The 14,879-nt window shown below is 40.5% G+C and overlaps 1 protein-coding gene across 3 annotated transcripts in view; it reads left to right on the top strand.

Annotated features, from left to right (window-relative positions):
* The first annotated feature begins 1,050 nt into the window (after positions 1-1,050).
* LOC125460698 (receptor-type tyrosine-protein phosphatase zeta-like) overlaps positions 1,051-14,879 on the top strand; it is a 242,061-nt gene continuing 228,232 nt past the window's right edge. Inside the window, exon 1 of one of the 3 annotated variants that reach the window (XM_048548418.2) lies at positions 1,051-1,452. In XM_048548418.2, coding sequence (XP_048404375.1) covers positions 1,401-1,452 — 52 coding nt within the window. In that variant the 5' untranslated portion in view covers positions 1,051-1,400. The remainder of the gene's footprint in view (positions 1,453-14,879) is intronic. The other 2 variants (XM_048548417.2, XM_048548419.2) reach the window with 2 other exon arrangements.

Below are 14,879 nucleotides of genomic sequence, written 5' to 3'. Positions count from 1 at the left end.
CTCACAAAACCAGACTTTACCTCCTTACCAAGTTTCTCCTGGAATCTCCTATAACACAGGAGGTGAATTTTTTGCTTTTGTTTCAGTGGAGCTCAGGACTGAATCATTACCAAGGATGTGAAGTAGGCAACTGTATTTGTCTAGTGTACGGTATACCAACATTCGATGGGGGACAAAAGTCTACCAGATGCTGTTTGTCACGGAAACCATAACCAGGCATACTCATGTTATTCCAAGTCAGAACATGTCCACATTCAGCTATTGCCTGCCCTGCACCAACATCCAAAGTGCCACTGATAGCTCACACATCAAGAATCATCCTCATAGTGTTGCTGCAGCAGATGAGACCACCTGCACACAGCCCCTCCATATACTGCCCATTGCCCTTCAGTTGAGTGGTTCCTAGTTGCAGCAGTAAGGGACAGACTGTGTGCTTTCTGACAGGCTTTCCCTTTACTATAAAGTGGCAACAGGTCAGAGAAAAAAAATCATTTCTGTCATCATGAACATTGCATTCAAACAGGTAGAACACTTGGGCTCTTTTGAGATGTGGGTAGCTGCTGTGCTGGAGTTATACTGCTGGTCGTGTGTGCTTCCAACAGGGATGCTGCAGTTGCTATGTATGCGTAGGGGCACCAGCTCAGGGCATTGTGTGAGGGTCCAATTTCATGATTTACTCTCCCAGTTACGGTGCAGTCCAGCATAGTGCTGTGAAGTTGGCAACTGCACCCTTTAAACCACTCAACAGGCCCTTAGCTGCTTAGGTACTGTCACCCACACGAAACATCTTCTCCTCCCCATCCAACCAGCCGAGGTTAACCCAGAGGAATCTAGGTACACCATTCTCATGGTGTGACATTGCTGGGATTCAGGATGCAGGTTTAAATGCCAGGAGCTAACAGACTGTAGGAGCTCCTGCAATCCCATTTCCAGCACAAAGCAGGCAGAAATTCTCTCTCCTCTCTCTCTCACACACACACACACACACGCGCGCGCGCAGGCAGATCACTTTCTGGCACAAAGTTGACAGCTCAAGCTTGACTCAAAAACCACCTCATTTCGCACATTCAGGGGGAGGGAGTGCCTGTTACAGGAGCAGACAGATAAGCGTTCATATTCAGAGCCTGTCCCAGTCACCCAGGCTCTCTCTCTCTCTCTCACGCACACCCACACTCTGTCACGGAGTTACTGTGCTCTGACTCGCTCACTCTCTTCTGGAGTGCCTCACCGTGAAGGCGGCTCCCAGTCACTCGGCTTGTCTTGTTTTACAGCCTCAGCCCCTGGTTCCTGTCTCTTCACCGGACCAACAGCCTCCAGAACGAGAAAGAGCCTCTTCGCCACAAGGACTTATTCTGCTACCAAACCCCAACAAGTTTGTGGAGGAACAGGGCTCGGTGGACATGCTGCCGGGGTCTTTCTGGATGTCTGCTATCCTTTGTATCTGTCAAGTCGGTGAGTACATTACCCCAGCCGCCGTCTTTCCCTTGCGTCTTTAAAAAGTCACAATCCCTGCCTAATTTGCGCCCCCCCCCCACAGTAAGTGACAGTCGGTACAGCATTTCCGCATTTTGAAGCTTAGAAGAGGCGGCTCAATGGGAACAGACAGAAAGTGCTTTCCAGTACAATGGGGGGAAGGAATTTCATGGTAACAAGAATCGAAGCGGCAGCGAATCTTTGTTGAATCTTTATTTGAGTATTTTTAAAAAATTTTCTGCGAGTTGTGGTGATACGAGCCGTGAGGTACGAGAGTGGACCCCAGGCCGAATGGACATTCTCCTTGCTCAGATGCAGTGATGAAAAGGGAGATAAACCGAAGGGGCATCAGTTGTTGAAAGACTTGGCAATGGGATGTAATGATAACATCTACAGCAGTTTTATTGCAAAGCTAAGAGGGACTTGGAGATGCGAGGACAGTGTGAAGGTTTTAAGAGAGAGGGGATGTTTAAGGAGACCAAACCGGCAGACTGCTTTGCTTGCAGTCCCTGTAATCTGCCTTTACCCTGGTGTATAATCTTTAATGCGCCCAAGAAACGCTTTCCTCGGTTTTATGGCCAGCTGTTGCAGGGAGTATACCTTCTGGTCACCTTCTTCATGAACAAATATATCTGGGTTTAAATTGTAATTCAGGTGAAGAATGTTTCATTTGAAATTGAGCATTTATGCAGATTGACACAATACCATGCAGTTGAGGACATGTCGCTCTGGCGAAAGCTGGTAAACCAGAAGGTACTCGCCTCGGAGCCTTTCCGTTTCAATGACAAGCCTCAATGCGTTTTACATCCCTTTGTTCTACACTGGTTTCTGGTGTCAACGTTTGTTCAGGACAGCCGATTACTCCGGAGATGTTCTGCATGAGATTTGAAGCCAGCAATGGAGGAGAGAGCCTGTGAGAACAAAGAGATGTCCCGCACAGACGTTTAAAAGATACAATATTGTCATCGGGAGACCTGCTGTTAACCGGGCTCCCTTTTCGAACTGTGCCACCCATCCCAGTCTAAGGGTAAATCCGACCTTTACCGACAGAGATTGAGGGTACACATGAACACAGGCCGTTTCGACTGAGTCAACTGTGTAGCTGGTAATCCCAGTGTTTTAGTTTCCTGAGACAAGTTGGATCAAAATGATTGGAGGGCGGTAGGGGGCAAGCTGGGGGCTGGGCTGCTGGTGGCAGGTGGCGAATGAACTCTGCTGAACCACATTCTTTCACCTCCGCTGCTTGGGTTCAAACCCAGTCCAGCAAGTGATGAAAATGTCCTTTCTGATAAATGGTCCTATGTGGGTCTGGGTTGAGCTGTTGTCTGGGCATTCAAGGGCGGAGTGGGACTATGTCATATTAACAAAAAATACCCATTACCGTCAGGTTAAAGATGTTCTTAAATTTGTAGGTTCCAGTCAAATCCACATTTCAAGTCTTTATCATAATCAAGTTGTTATCTTTTGCATGAACAGTTGATGGTTTGTCAAGCGGTTGACTGTCAGTTCAGAGTGTCAAAGATTATGTTAACTTATTCATGTGACAAATGCTGTCCCATCGGCATTTTAAGAACATTTGGTTCTTACAATGGTTTTGTAAGGCAATTGGATGTTTTCTGGAATATTGTTCCGTGCTCGAAATATCAATAGATGGATAGAAAATTAGAAAAGCGTGCTGGTGGAATGTACACAATGCCAAAAATCATTAACGGACTGCAATTTTTTTCAAAAGCCTCACAGTGGTAATGATTGTAATATGATAAGTTTGTTTGTATCCACAGCAATATAGAGCTACTTTTGTTTGTGGCTTAGTGGTTTCCTTAAGATTGACATCTATGGCATCTGAGAAGAGATGAAGGAAAAGAACAGTCAACTCCAGACTCCTGTCCACAAATGTTTGCTTTGCGCGTTCCATCACCTATTGCTAACACTACAGAAGTTTACTTCTGTGTCCTGACAATTGGAGTTGTTGCGAATGACGGCAATAAATGAGGGACACGCATCTCCAACTAACCCTTGTGCTTCTCACTTTGCAGACCAAACACACCCTTTTGCTTTAGTTGTCCAGCTTTAGCGTTCAAACACTGTGAGGAATCTCATTTACGGCTATCAGTGCCACAATACAGACCAGTTGCATTACGGCTAAAAAAAAAGCAGCTAAATACAAAGATACATCGCAGAAATTTTTATTTGCCATCTGGATCAGAATTATTAATTTTTTTTACAGATTTTTACAGCATTACTTTAATGGCTACTGACCTTCAATTTTCAGGAACGATTTAGCGTATCCTCCCCAAATAAAACTCAACTATTTTGTTGCATTTTGATAGTGGCTGAATGGCCAATGCCCGCTTCCACGAAAAAAACAGAAGGTAAGCTGATTTCCATCTGAACAGATACCTTCTAATACATTATTCTTGTACTTGGCTCCTTGCTTGGAAAATTACATTTTTTTCATTATGTTTTTCTTTTTTATCCTTATGCTTCTTCCTTGCTTTTGGTCTTACGGATGTTTTATTGTCTTTCATTGTTTATATTTGTAATCTATTTTGGATACATTTGAAGCAAACATTTTTCTTAAACATAACTCAAGTATTTGGAAGCCATCACTAACAAGCCAAAGAGACTTGGCTTTTTTCAAATAGATGGGATCTGTTGGATTCTGTGAGCTTCAGTGAAGTCCAGAGTGGATCCAGTGAAATGAAAACTGGTATCATTGGGCAATTAACAGCCTGTAACCCTGTGTAATAGTCAATGAGACCAATACATTTTTTGATAAAAGACTGGATTGAAACTCTATATAAATAGAGTCAATATGCCCTAACTACAGTTAAATTCATGACTGTCTCAATAAAACTCTGAGATGACTACCTGATATCTCCAAAGGGATTGACTGCAACCATCCATAGTTGCTTCGACAACTTAGTGCAGCTAACTAGAAAATAGGCAAGAATTTCTGAGCAATTTTGCCTTTTCTTCTATTGCTGCTACTTCTCCTAAGAATGGACTGCCATGTTCCAGTGTCAGGTTAGACTTCATTTAAACAGATCAATATAGGGTATTTGAGACATAAAGTGTGAGTAGCTCAAAATCTGTTCTTGCATTGGAAACAAATTGAGTTTAAATTGTGGGATAATGCTACATCTTTATTGGTATGAAAGTATTCTGGAATCTTCAGCTATTTGAATTTCCTTATGTGATTATGGCACAGAACTTGTAACTAAAGAAGCTGTACCTCGGTACCTTTGTCCTTAAGATGGCACTGTAAGTGCCAACTTATAAGCTTTTCACTGTACTGATTGAGTACAAGTGATAATAAAGCTAATTCAATTCAATTCAGATCAAAATGAGCCCATGTGGTCTAATAAATCCTATTTTTTTCAACCTCAAAGATATGAGTAACACATGAAGCAAATTTGTAACATGTTTATAGATTCGTTTCTTGAAACTGTGTTACCATTCCTTATGAATTTTCACCTTTCATTAATGACTAAGCGCCTGTTAAAGATACTTCTTTTAGTTTTTTGTCCCTTTTTCTGAGGAGCATCTGGAACATTGGCCTGTGACATTCCATAATGGTACACCCGAGATTTAGATTTGGGGACCTGATGAAAATGTATCCCAATGCACTCTCTTTATACTTTACCTCTCATGTGCTCTGTCCACATCATTGCTCAGGATGTTCTTATTCTTTATCCAGATCATCAAACTCATTTGACCTAAGGTCCAATTGGCTTTGGAAAAATAAATTCCTATTCTTCACAGATCCAATTAATATTTCACCAGTCTTCACAGTACAATTGTTGGCTGTACTTTTAATTAAGACTTTGCAAAATAATTACATGCTTTCATCCTTTTAAAAAGCTCTGCATTCCTTTGGTCACCAGAGCAGATTGCACGTCTGTCTCTTCTCACATTTTGATCTTTGCTCAATCACTGAATTTTAAATGTTGCTGTACAAAAGTTGTTTGACTTGGTCAGAGTGTTTGAACTCCAAAATATTTGCACGGATTTAACAGCTGGTCAGATAAAATGCAAGTGGTGTTTATAAGAAAACTATTGTTTAAAAACAGACAACACAGTGGTATAAATTGCATTACAACTTTGCTAATTGATGATATTGTCTTGTAAAAAATAACGCTGTAGGTTTTCACCAAACTAAAATAATTTTATACTTCAAAATGGCTTATTACAAATCTGTTTCAAAGTTACAAAAGTTTAAGGTGCCTACTATTGATAAAGAGCTTTTAAAACATGTGATTTTATTTGTCAATGAGATGGTTAAAAGATAAGGTGATTTTGGTGACTTATCTAATGTGGAAATCTTTAACACATTGCATTGCAGGAATTGCCAGCATCAGTGTTATTAAGTGGGCAATCTATAGAAACGAACAGACCCCCAACCATGATACTAATACTTTATAAAACATAAATGAGGCCATAAATATTGTTTCTAGCTTCTGGTAACTGTACAGTTATAAAATAGAAGGTATTGAGCCATTGGATAGGATTCAAAGGACTTGCAAAAATATTTGTGTTTGTGGAGTGATGAACAATGCAAAACTCCTGTGTGATCTCACCTCATTTTTACATTGGTGGGGGTGATGGGGTGAATGGTTGGTGGAGGAGACCAAGAGGATTAGATTTAAGGTAGGGGAGGTTTAGAGGGGATTGTGAGGAAAGATGTTTTCTGTCAGAGGGTGGTGAAAATCTGGAATTCACTTGGGTGGTAGAGACAGAAATCTTCTGAATGTTAAAGAAATATTTAGATGTACACTTGCAATGGCAAGCAATTCATACAAGGTTATAAGCCAAGTGCTAGAAAATGAGATTAGAATAGATAGATGATTGCTTTTGATTGTTGCAAACTCCATGGGTTGAAGGGCCCTTCTCTGTTTATTAGACCTCTATGAGGAGTGATGTCACCTTTTGTAGAATAATGAAGGGAATTTTGAGAGGTTATGATTTGGTTAAAGACCCATAACATTCAAAGAGAAAACGGAACACCTTGCATTATCAATAGAAAATTTCACTTTTTAAATAAAATGCAAATTTTCTTGCACTTAGAACAAATTAAAGAAAATACAATTAATTTACCATCTTGGCTTCCAAAAGCAAGTTTACTGTTTACATCCCTCAAGAGTTCTCTCATTTTGTAATATCTTAAAGTTATTGACTTCTATTTGGAATAACCTTAAGTATGCTCAGTCTTATGGAGACTATCTGTAATCTCCTCCAGCTAGTCTTAGAAATAAAACTTTAATCTACCATCTTTTGATCATGAATGCTTCAGTCCCCATTGTCAGTTTTTTTGAGCACTTCTAAGCTAATTTGTATAGATAAAGCAACTGGTTTAGTAGGTGATTCATGTTAATAAATTAATTAATTGATTGGCTAGATATAAAGGGAGAGCATAGGGTGCCTGCTGTGCAATGGTAGTGTTCCTACCTCTTGGCAAAAAGGACAGGTTAAAGTCCTACTTGCTCTGGAGGTATATCATAACTTGCCAGCACACAATGATATTAAATAAACAACAGGGGCCGGTGTGCAGAAGAAGCCATAACATTGTGTGGATAATAAACTCTATCCACTAAGAAAGGTGTATTTCTTTTATTTTGTCCAATGGCTGGCTTGGATCCAAATTGATAATTTGTTGGTCGCTTTCTTTTCCAGAAGACTGTGGAGGCCACTGTAGATTCTGATTCTAGTTTAAAATTAAATACTCTTAAATTTCTGTTCCCCCATAAATTTAAAGTAAGATCAGGGCCTCACTTGTCTTTCACACAGTCAGTGAAATTAGAATTATACTCTACTTACAGCACATCTGATTGCCACGTACTTTGGCTAACCTCTCTGTGAACTACAAGCTCTAAGCTCTTCTCTGCCACAGACCTCTCACAAAACATCAGGATAAGACGAAACTACAGAACTTTGTGAAGTTCCACTCATCCTCATGACATGTAGCTTACTCTGGAGTGTCCTCAAAGTTTAAATTAACTAGTAAAAACCGAAAGAGCTGTGGATGCTGTAAATCAGGAACAAAAACAAAGTTGCTGGAAAAGCTTAGCAGGTCTGGCAGCATCTGTGAAGGAAAAAACAGAGTTAACATTTCAGGTCCAGTGACCCTTCCTCAGAACTGATGACTCTCCTAATTTAATTAGTTCCCATTTACTGCTTCTTTGATCTGATGACATAAATAGGCATAAATTTTGATGAATGTTCTAAACTGAATTAACTCTAACTCCCAAGCAAAAACATCTTTCTGGCTTGCCTCAGCTGCACAATTAAACACTTGTAAAACTACCTGTAGTATATTAACATGTGCCATGAACTATTCACAACATAATGTAAAGCCTTTTTTGTGTAGGACAAGCAGAAGAGTAGGAACAGGATTGGAAGTTGTTGAACGTCTGAGCGTTCTGGAGTAATATTTTTTATATTCAGATTTATTAACTTACTAAGATAATCAAACAGCTCAATAAACAAAGATATTTTGAAACACCGAAGAGCTTGCTAGATGATTGGAAGTAGGTAATATGAGGCATGAACAAGAAATAAAGGAAAATCATCCTTACGAATGCAGTTTATGAACACGAGTGGGCATGCAGTATTGACTTCCGGTCTACAATTCTGTTTGTCTTCTGATGCTAATGATTCTAAAGAAATGAAGACGCGAAGACGCTTTTTTAAAAAAAAATCAGCTCTTCACATAGTATCAGAGATAATGGGAACTGCAGATGCTGGAGAATTCCAAGATAATAAAATGTGAGGCTAGATGAACAGAGCAGGCCAAGCAGCATCTCAGGAGCACAAAAGCTGACGTTTCGGGCCTAGACCCTTCATCAGAGAGGGGGATGGGGAGAGGGAACTGGAATAAATAGGGAGAGAGGGGGAGGCGGACCGAAGATGGAGAGTAAAGAAGATAGGTGGAGAGAGTATAGGTGGGGAGGTAGGGAGGGGATAGGTCAGTCCAGGGAAGACGGACAGGTCAAGGAGGTGGGATGAGGTTAGTAGGTACCTGGGGGTGCGGCTTGGTGTGGGAGGAAGGGATGGGTGAGAGGAAGAACCGGTTAGGGAGGCAGAGACAGGTTGGACTGGTTTTGGGATGCAGTGGGTGGGGGGGAAGAGCTGGGCTGGTTGTGTGGTGCAGTGGGGGGAGGGGACGAACTGGGCTGGTTTAGGGATGCAGTAGGGGAAGGGGAGATTTTGAAACTGGTGAAGTCCACATTGATACCATATGGCTGCAGGGTTCCCAGGCGGAATATGAGTTGCTGTTCCTGCAACCTTCGGGTGGCATCATTGTGGCAGTGCAGGAGGCCCATGATGGACATGCTCTTCACATAGATATATTTGACCATTGTTATAAAAGCTGAAGAAAATGGATTAAAGAATTTAAAGTTTTGGCAAAGATCTAGAGCTCAGCTTGTGGATGAAATTGTTGACTTGCTTGCCGAGCGGGATTAAAGAACTGTGGTTGCTTGCTTTTGCATAGCAACAAGTTCTTTGAATGGTCATTTGTGGCAAAGCAAGAGACCATAATACGTCATTGCCCTGTGTTATGCAATTTCCCAGAAACAAAATTGTGGAAATATATACCTTCATCAAACATTTTGCTGTACAATTGAAAGGAATTATTGGATCCTTTTTTCAGTAATTTTTTTTTCTCATACTTTCCACGCATTGTGCCCGTATTATATTTTATTAAACTGATACGATAATCTTACATTGCGCAAAATGGTCAAAATTTCAATCATTGAAATAACATCAGAGATCTTTTTTCTCAATCGTATGATGATTTTTTTGTTCCTTCTCAGTTTGTTTTCCTCCACTTCCTTGTTGATGGTGACCACTCTTGTTCATGAATTAGACAGCAGAAGTAGTGCTGAGTTAAGGAATTTTCCAGGGTGACAGTACTTCTTTATCTTCCTTAGGATGGAAAGATTAACACTGATCAGTTTCTATCTGATTTCTACCCAGATCCTGGATGCATGGAAGTATGTAGTTTTGGATGTTTTCTGTGTACAGAGTTTGGTTCTGCTTCCATGCTGTACACAGTTGTCACTTGGCTCCTGACCTTATTATAGCCTTGGTCCAATCTTGGCTGAAAGAGTTGAACTCAACAGCAGAAGTAAGGTTGATTGCCCTTAACATCAAGGCAACATTTGACCAAGTGCAGCCAATTAAATTTGGAGTCAGTGGGAATCAAGAAATCTCTACTGTTTGGAATTGTATGCAGCATAAAGGAAGATGTTTGTGGTTGTTGGAGGTCAATCACTTTGTCCTAAAGCATTACTGCAGGATTACCTCACAGTCATGTCCTATCTCAATTATCTTCAGCTCTCTGAGTGACCTTCCCTGCATCAGAATGTTAAAATTGGGGGTGCTCGCTAATGAATACACATTGTCCAGTATAATTCACAGTTCCACAGATACTGAAGCTGTCTGCTTCTATATGCAGCAAGACTTGGACAATATCCAAACTTGAATGGGAAGTAACAATCTATGTTTAAAACTATTGCAACTGTCCTGTGAGAACTGAGAACGCGGACCTGTTCAAACAGATGCACAGTTGTTATTACTTGGTCCACAGACCAGCAGGCATTTCATTCTTGCAAGCTCAAAACTTTAGCTCAGCTTCACTCCTGAAATCCCAATCCATAACACCATATGACGTAAAAGCAAAAGCAACCCATGAAAATTTAATCCCTTGCTTAGCTGACAGATCCAAAAGCTGATTGGAAGCTGGTCAAAATCACACTTCTGATCGCAAAAAGAAAAAAAAAGACAGAGAAAAAGGACCAAAGTTTTCAAAGTTTATATAAATAATTAAGGCAGATAGATTTCAGAGAGTGAAACTGTTGTTATAACGAATAGAGAAAATAGAAAAGGAAGGACATGACAGTAAAGAAGCCAATGGGATGATATGTTGCCTAGTAATTAAAGTGCTGTAGGGCATCTAGTACAGAAGCAAGATATTCAGCTCACTCATTATCTATGCTCCATCTGAACCTCATCTCATCTTTTCCCATCTAAATATATCATTGTAATAAACCTTTCTCCCTCAAATGCTTGTCCAACTTCCCCTAAAATACATGTACACCATGTACTTCACCTGCTCGCTGTGGTAGAGAGTTCCACATTCTTTCTACTCTTTGGTAAAGAGGTTTCTTCCTTATTAATTTCTTGGTGACTATTCCATATCAAAGCCTTCTAGTAATGCACCACCTCACAAAAGATAACATCCATATCTTGTATCAAAACATTTCATAAAGACCACTATTAAATCATCTCTGTCTTGATTGAAAAAAAAGCAACTCAACCTATTAATGCTTTCATGATATGTGTCATAGCACCCCTACAGTGCAGATAGAAGCCATTTGGCCCATCAAGTCTGTACCAACCTTCCGAAGAGCTTTGCTATCCCTGCATTTACCATAGCTGGTCACCTAGCCTACACAACCCTGGACACTATGGAAACAATTTAGCATTGCCAATTGACCTCACCTGCACATCTTTGTAGTATGAAAGGAAACTGCAGCACCCGGAGGAAACTCACACAGACACGGGGCAAATATACAAGCTCCACCCAGTCAGTGACCCAAGGCTGGCATCAAACTTGGTTTCTGGCGCTGTGAAACAGCTGTGCTAACCAAAGAGGCACCATACTCCATGCATTTCTGATATCATCCTTCTTTGTGCTTTTCAGTGCCTTTATATCTTTTCTATATTATGGGGAGCTGAACTTCATGCAGTTGTTCGAACAAATCTGTTCTAACAGAGGTTCCTGTTCAATTTTAGCATAACTTCGCTATTCTTCAATTTTATCCCTTTCTAGCATCTGGAAATAAAATGCTTGGTTTGTTAATGGCCCCAATAATATGTTGCCTTTCTGTTCTTTACACCAAAATAGATAAGCTCACACTTATCCATATTAAACACAATTAGCCAAATTTTGGCCAATTCACATCTGCTATCCATGTACGTTTGTAATTTTTAAAATTTCAGTTTACTTTCCCACCAATTTTACCATCATCTGCAAATTTGGCCACAGTACTTTCTACCTTGGCACCTAAGGCATTAATATAGATTGTAAATGGTTAGGGAGGAGCCCAAGGATTGAATCCTGTGTCAACCCACCAATTGCAGCACGCCAATCAGAAAAAGACCCATTTATCCTGACTCAATGCTTTCTGTGGTTACCTCGTCTTCCATCCAAACTAATATATTATCCCTAACCTGATGCGATCTTAACTTGTCTATTGATCTTTTCTGTGGCACTTTATCAAATGTCTTCTGAAAGTCCATTACCCTTCATCCATGGGACCCTCATTATCTGCTTCACCAGTTGCTTCTTCAAAGAACTCTTACAAATTCGTCAAATATAACTTATCCTTTATAAAATCATGTCAATTCTGGATTGCATTTTGACTTTCCAAATTTTCTTAATAATGCTGCTTGTCATTTAAATAAATGATTCGAATGGTTTGAGATGACAACAAAATTGGAGGTGTAGTGGGCAGCAATGAAGATTATCTCAGAGTACAACAGGATCTTGATCAGATGGGCAAATAGACCAAGGAATGGCAGATGGAGTTTAATTTAGATAAATGTGATGTGCTGCATTTTGGAAATGCAAATTGGGGTAGGTCTTATACACTTAATGGTCAGGTCCTTACTCTACTATACTATACAAAATATACTAATATTTATATATAATACAAAATATGCTCTTACTATACAAAAAAACATACTATATTATACTATACTATACAAAAGCCTGGTTTGGCCACATCTGGAGTATTGTATCCAGTTCTGGTCGCCTCATTACAGGAAAGATATGGAAGCATTGGAAAAGGTGCAGAGGAGATTTGCCAGGATGTTGCCTGAAATGGAGGGAAGGTCTTAACAAGGAAAGTTTGAGAGAGCTAGGACTTTTCTCTTTAGAATGACAAAGGATGAGAGGTGACTTGATAGAGGTGTATAAAATTATCAGGGGTATAGATAGAGTGGACAGCCAGAGACTTTTTCCCAGGTTAGAGGTAGCTAGTACGAGGAGACATAGTTTTTAAGTGAGTGGAGGTAGGTTTAAGAGAGACGTCAGAGGTGGGTTTTTTTACTCAGAGATGGTCTCGGAGTGGAATGCGATGCCGGAGAGGGTAGTGGAGTTGGTCTCATTAGGAGTATTTAAGTGGCCATTATATAGGCATATGGATGATAGTATGAGGTAGGGCTGGAGGTTAGATGGACCTTAGTTTTAGGGTAAAAGTTCAGCAGAACATCGAAGGCCGAACAGTACAGTGCTGTACTGTTCTATGTTATATGTTCTATGTTCTATGTCCTGGGGAGTGTTGCCAAACAAAGAGACCTTAGGTTCAGGCTCATAGTTCCATGAAAGCAGAGTCACGGGTAGACAGGATAATGAAGAAGGCGTTTGTTATTGCTTGCCTATATTGATCAGTTTATTGAGTTAAGGAGTTGGGAAGTCAAGTTGTGGCAGGATTTAAAAAGGATTTGAAAGGGTGCTGCCAGAGTTGGACAGATTGAACTATAGTGAGAGGCTGAATAGGCTGGGCTATTTTCCATGGAGGGCATTGGAGGATGAGGGGTGATGTTTATAGCAATTTATAACATCACGAGGGGTGTGGACAGCGCGAATAGTCAAGGTCTTTTCCCCAGAATAGCGGAGTCCAAGACCAGAGGGCATAGGTTTAAGGTGAGAGGGGAAAGATTTAAAAGGGGCCTAAGGCGAATCGTTTTCATGCAGAGGGTGGTGCGTGCATGGAATGAGCTGCCAGAGGAGGTGGTGGAGACCAAATGGGTATCAAATAAGAATCATTTAGAGGGATATGAGCAGAATGCTGGAAAATAGGGCTGGATTTACTTAGGATATCTGGTTGGCATGGACGAGTTCGACCAAAGTGTCTGTTTCTGCGCTGTGCAGCTCCATCTGTATGTGAGTCATATTAGTTAGGTAATGACCAACTGCAACAAGAAAGAGTCAAATCATCTTCACATTATATTCAATCTCATTATTATCGCTGAATCAGCCACGATCAACCAATTGGAATTATCATTGACAGAAACTGAATGGGAACAGCTATATAAATACCATGGCAAATACAGTAGGCCAGAGGCTGGGAAAACGTATACAGTCTCAGCAGTAGACCTTTGTTCTTGTATGCTAGCCATTTTGAAATGAATACAAACGTTAGCATCTGCTTTCCTAACTGCTAACTGAACCTATATGTTTATCTGAAGAGAATCCTGAGGTAGGATTTTTTGTCCCTTTGTGTTTCAAATTTCGGAAGCCTTGTTCCATTTTGTAAATAGCCTATGCCTTTGTTCTTCCTACCAGCATGAATAACCTCACATAAATATAAAGCAAAGAACTGTGGATGCTGTACACTTGAAAATGAAAGCAGAAATTATTGACAAAACTCAGAGGGTCTGGTAGCATCTGTGGGAAGAAAGCAGAATAAATGCTTTGAATCTGGTGACTAATGAAGTGTCGGTCAAAACATAACTCTGCTTTCTTTCCACAGATGCTGTCAGACTTACTGGGTTCTTCCAGTAATCTCTGTTTGATTGCATAACTTCACACTTTTCCCACATAGTATTCCATCTGCCACTTCTTTGCCGACACTCCTGGCCTGTCCAAGTCATTCTGTAATCTCCTTAACATTACCTGTCCCTTCTCTTATCTTTGTATCATCTGAAAACCTGGTGACCCTACCCACAATTCCTTTGTCCAGATAGCTCAATTTATAATGTGAACAGTTTTGTCCGCAAAACTGACCCCTGCTGAACTCTACTCGTCATTTGCTGCTATCCTGAAAAAGGCCCCTTTATCCACACTGTTTGCCTTCTGTGAGTCACTGAATCCTCTATCCATGTCAGTATCTTGCCCTTCACACCATGGACTCTTACATTATTTCCCAGCCTCCTGTGCAGCACCATAACAAAGACCACTTGAAAATCTAAATAGATCATGCCCACTGGTTCTCCTTTGTCTAACTTGCTTGTCACCTCCTCAAAAAATTCTAATAGGTTTGTTAGATGTTGACAAAGCCCTCTTTTACCATGCACTTCCAAGTACTCCACAATCTCACACTTAATAATGGACTCTAAAACCTTACCAATGATTGTGCTCAGACTCACCAATCTATAATTTCCCACCTTCCGTCTCTCTCACTTCTTAAACAGGCATGTTACATTAACCACTTTCCAGCTCCCTGTGACCCTTCCTGAATGTAATCATTCCTGAAAGATTACCACCAATGCCTTCACAATCTCCTCAGCTATCTCTTTCAGAATTCTGGTGTATAGCCCACCCAGTCTGGGTGATTTATCTACATTCAGACCTTTTAGCTTCTCCAATCCCTTCACTTTTGGAACAGCTACTACAC

This window comes from Stegostoma tigrinum, chromosome 18 (assembly GCF_030684315.1).
Source record: "Stegostoma tigrinum isolate sSteTig4 chromosome 18, sSteTig4.hap1, whole genome shotgun sequence".
Lineage (NCBI taxonomy): Eukaryota > Metazoa > Chordata > Chondrichthyes > Orectolobiformes > Stegostomatidae > Stegostoma > Stegostoma tigrinum.
This window is presented reverse-complemented; position numbering and strand designations above follow the sequence as displayed.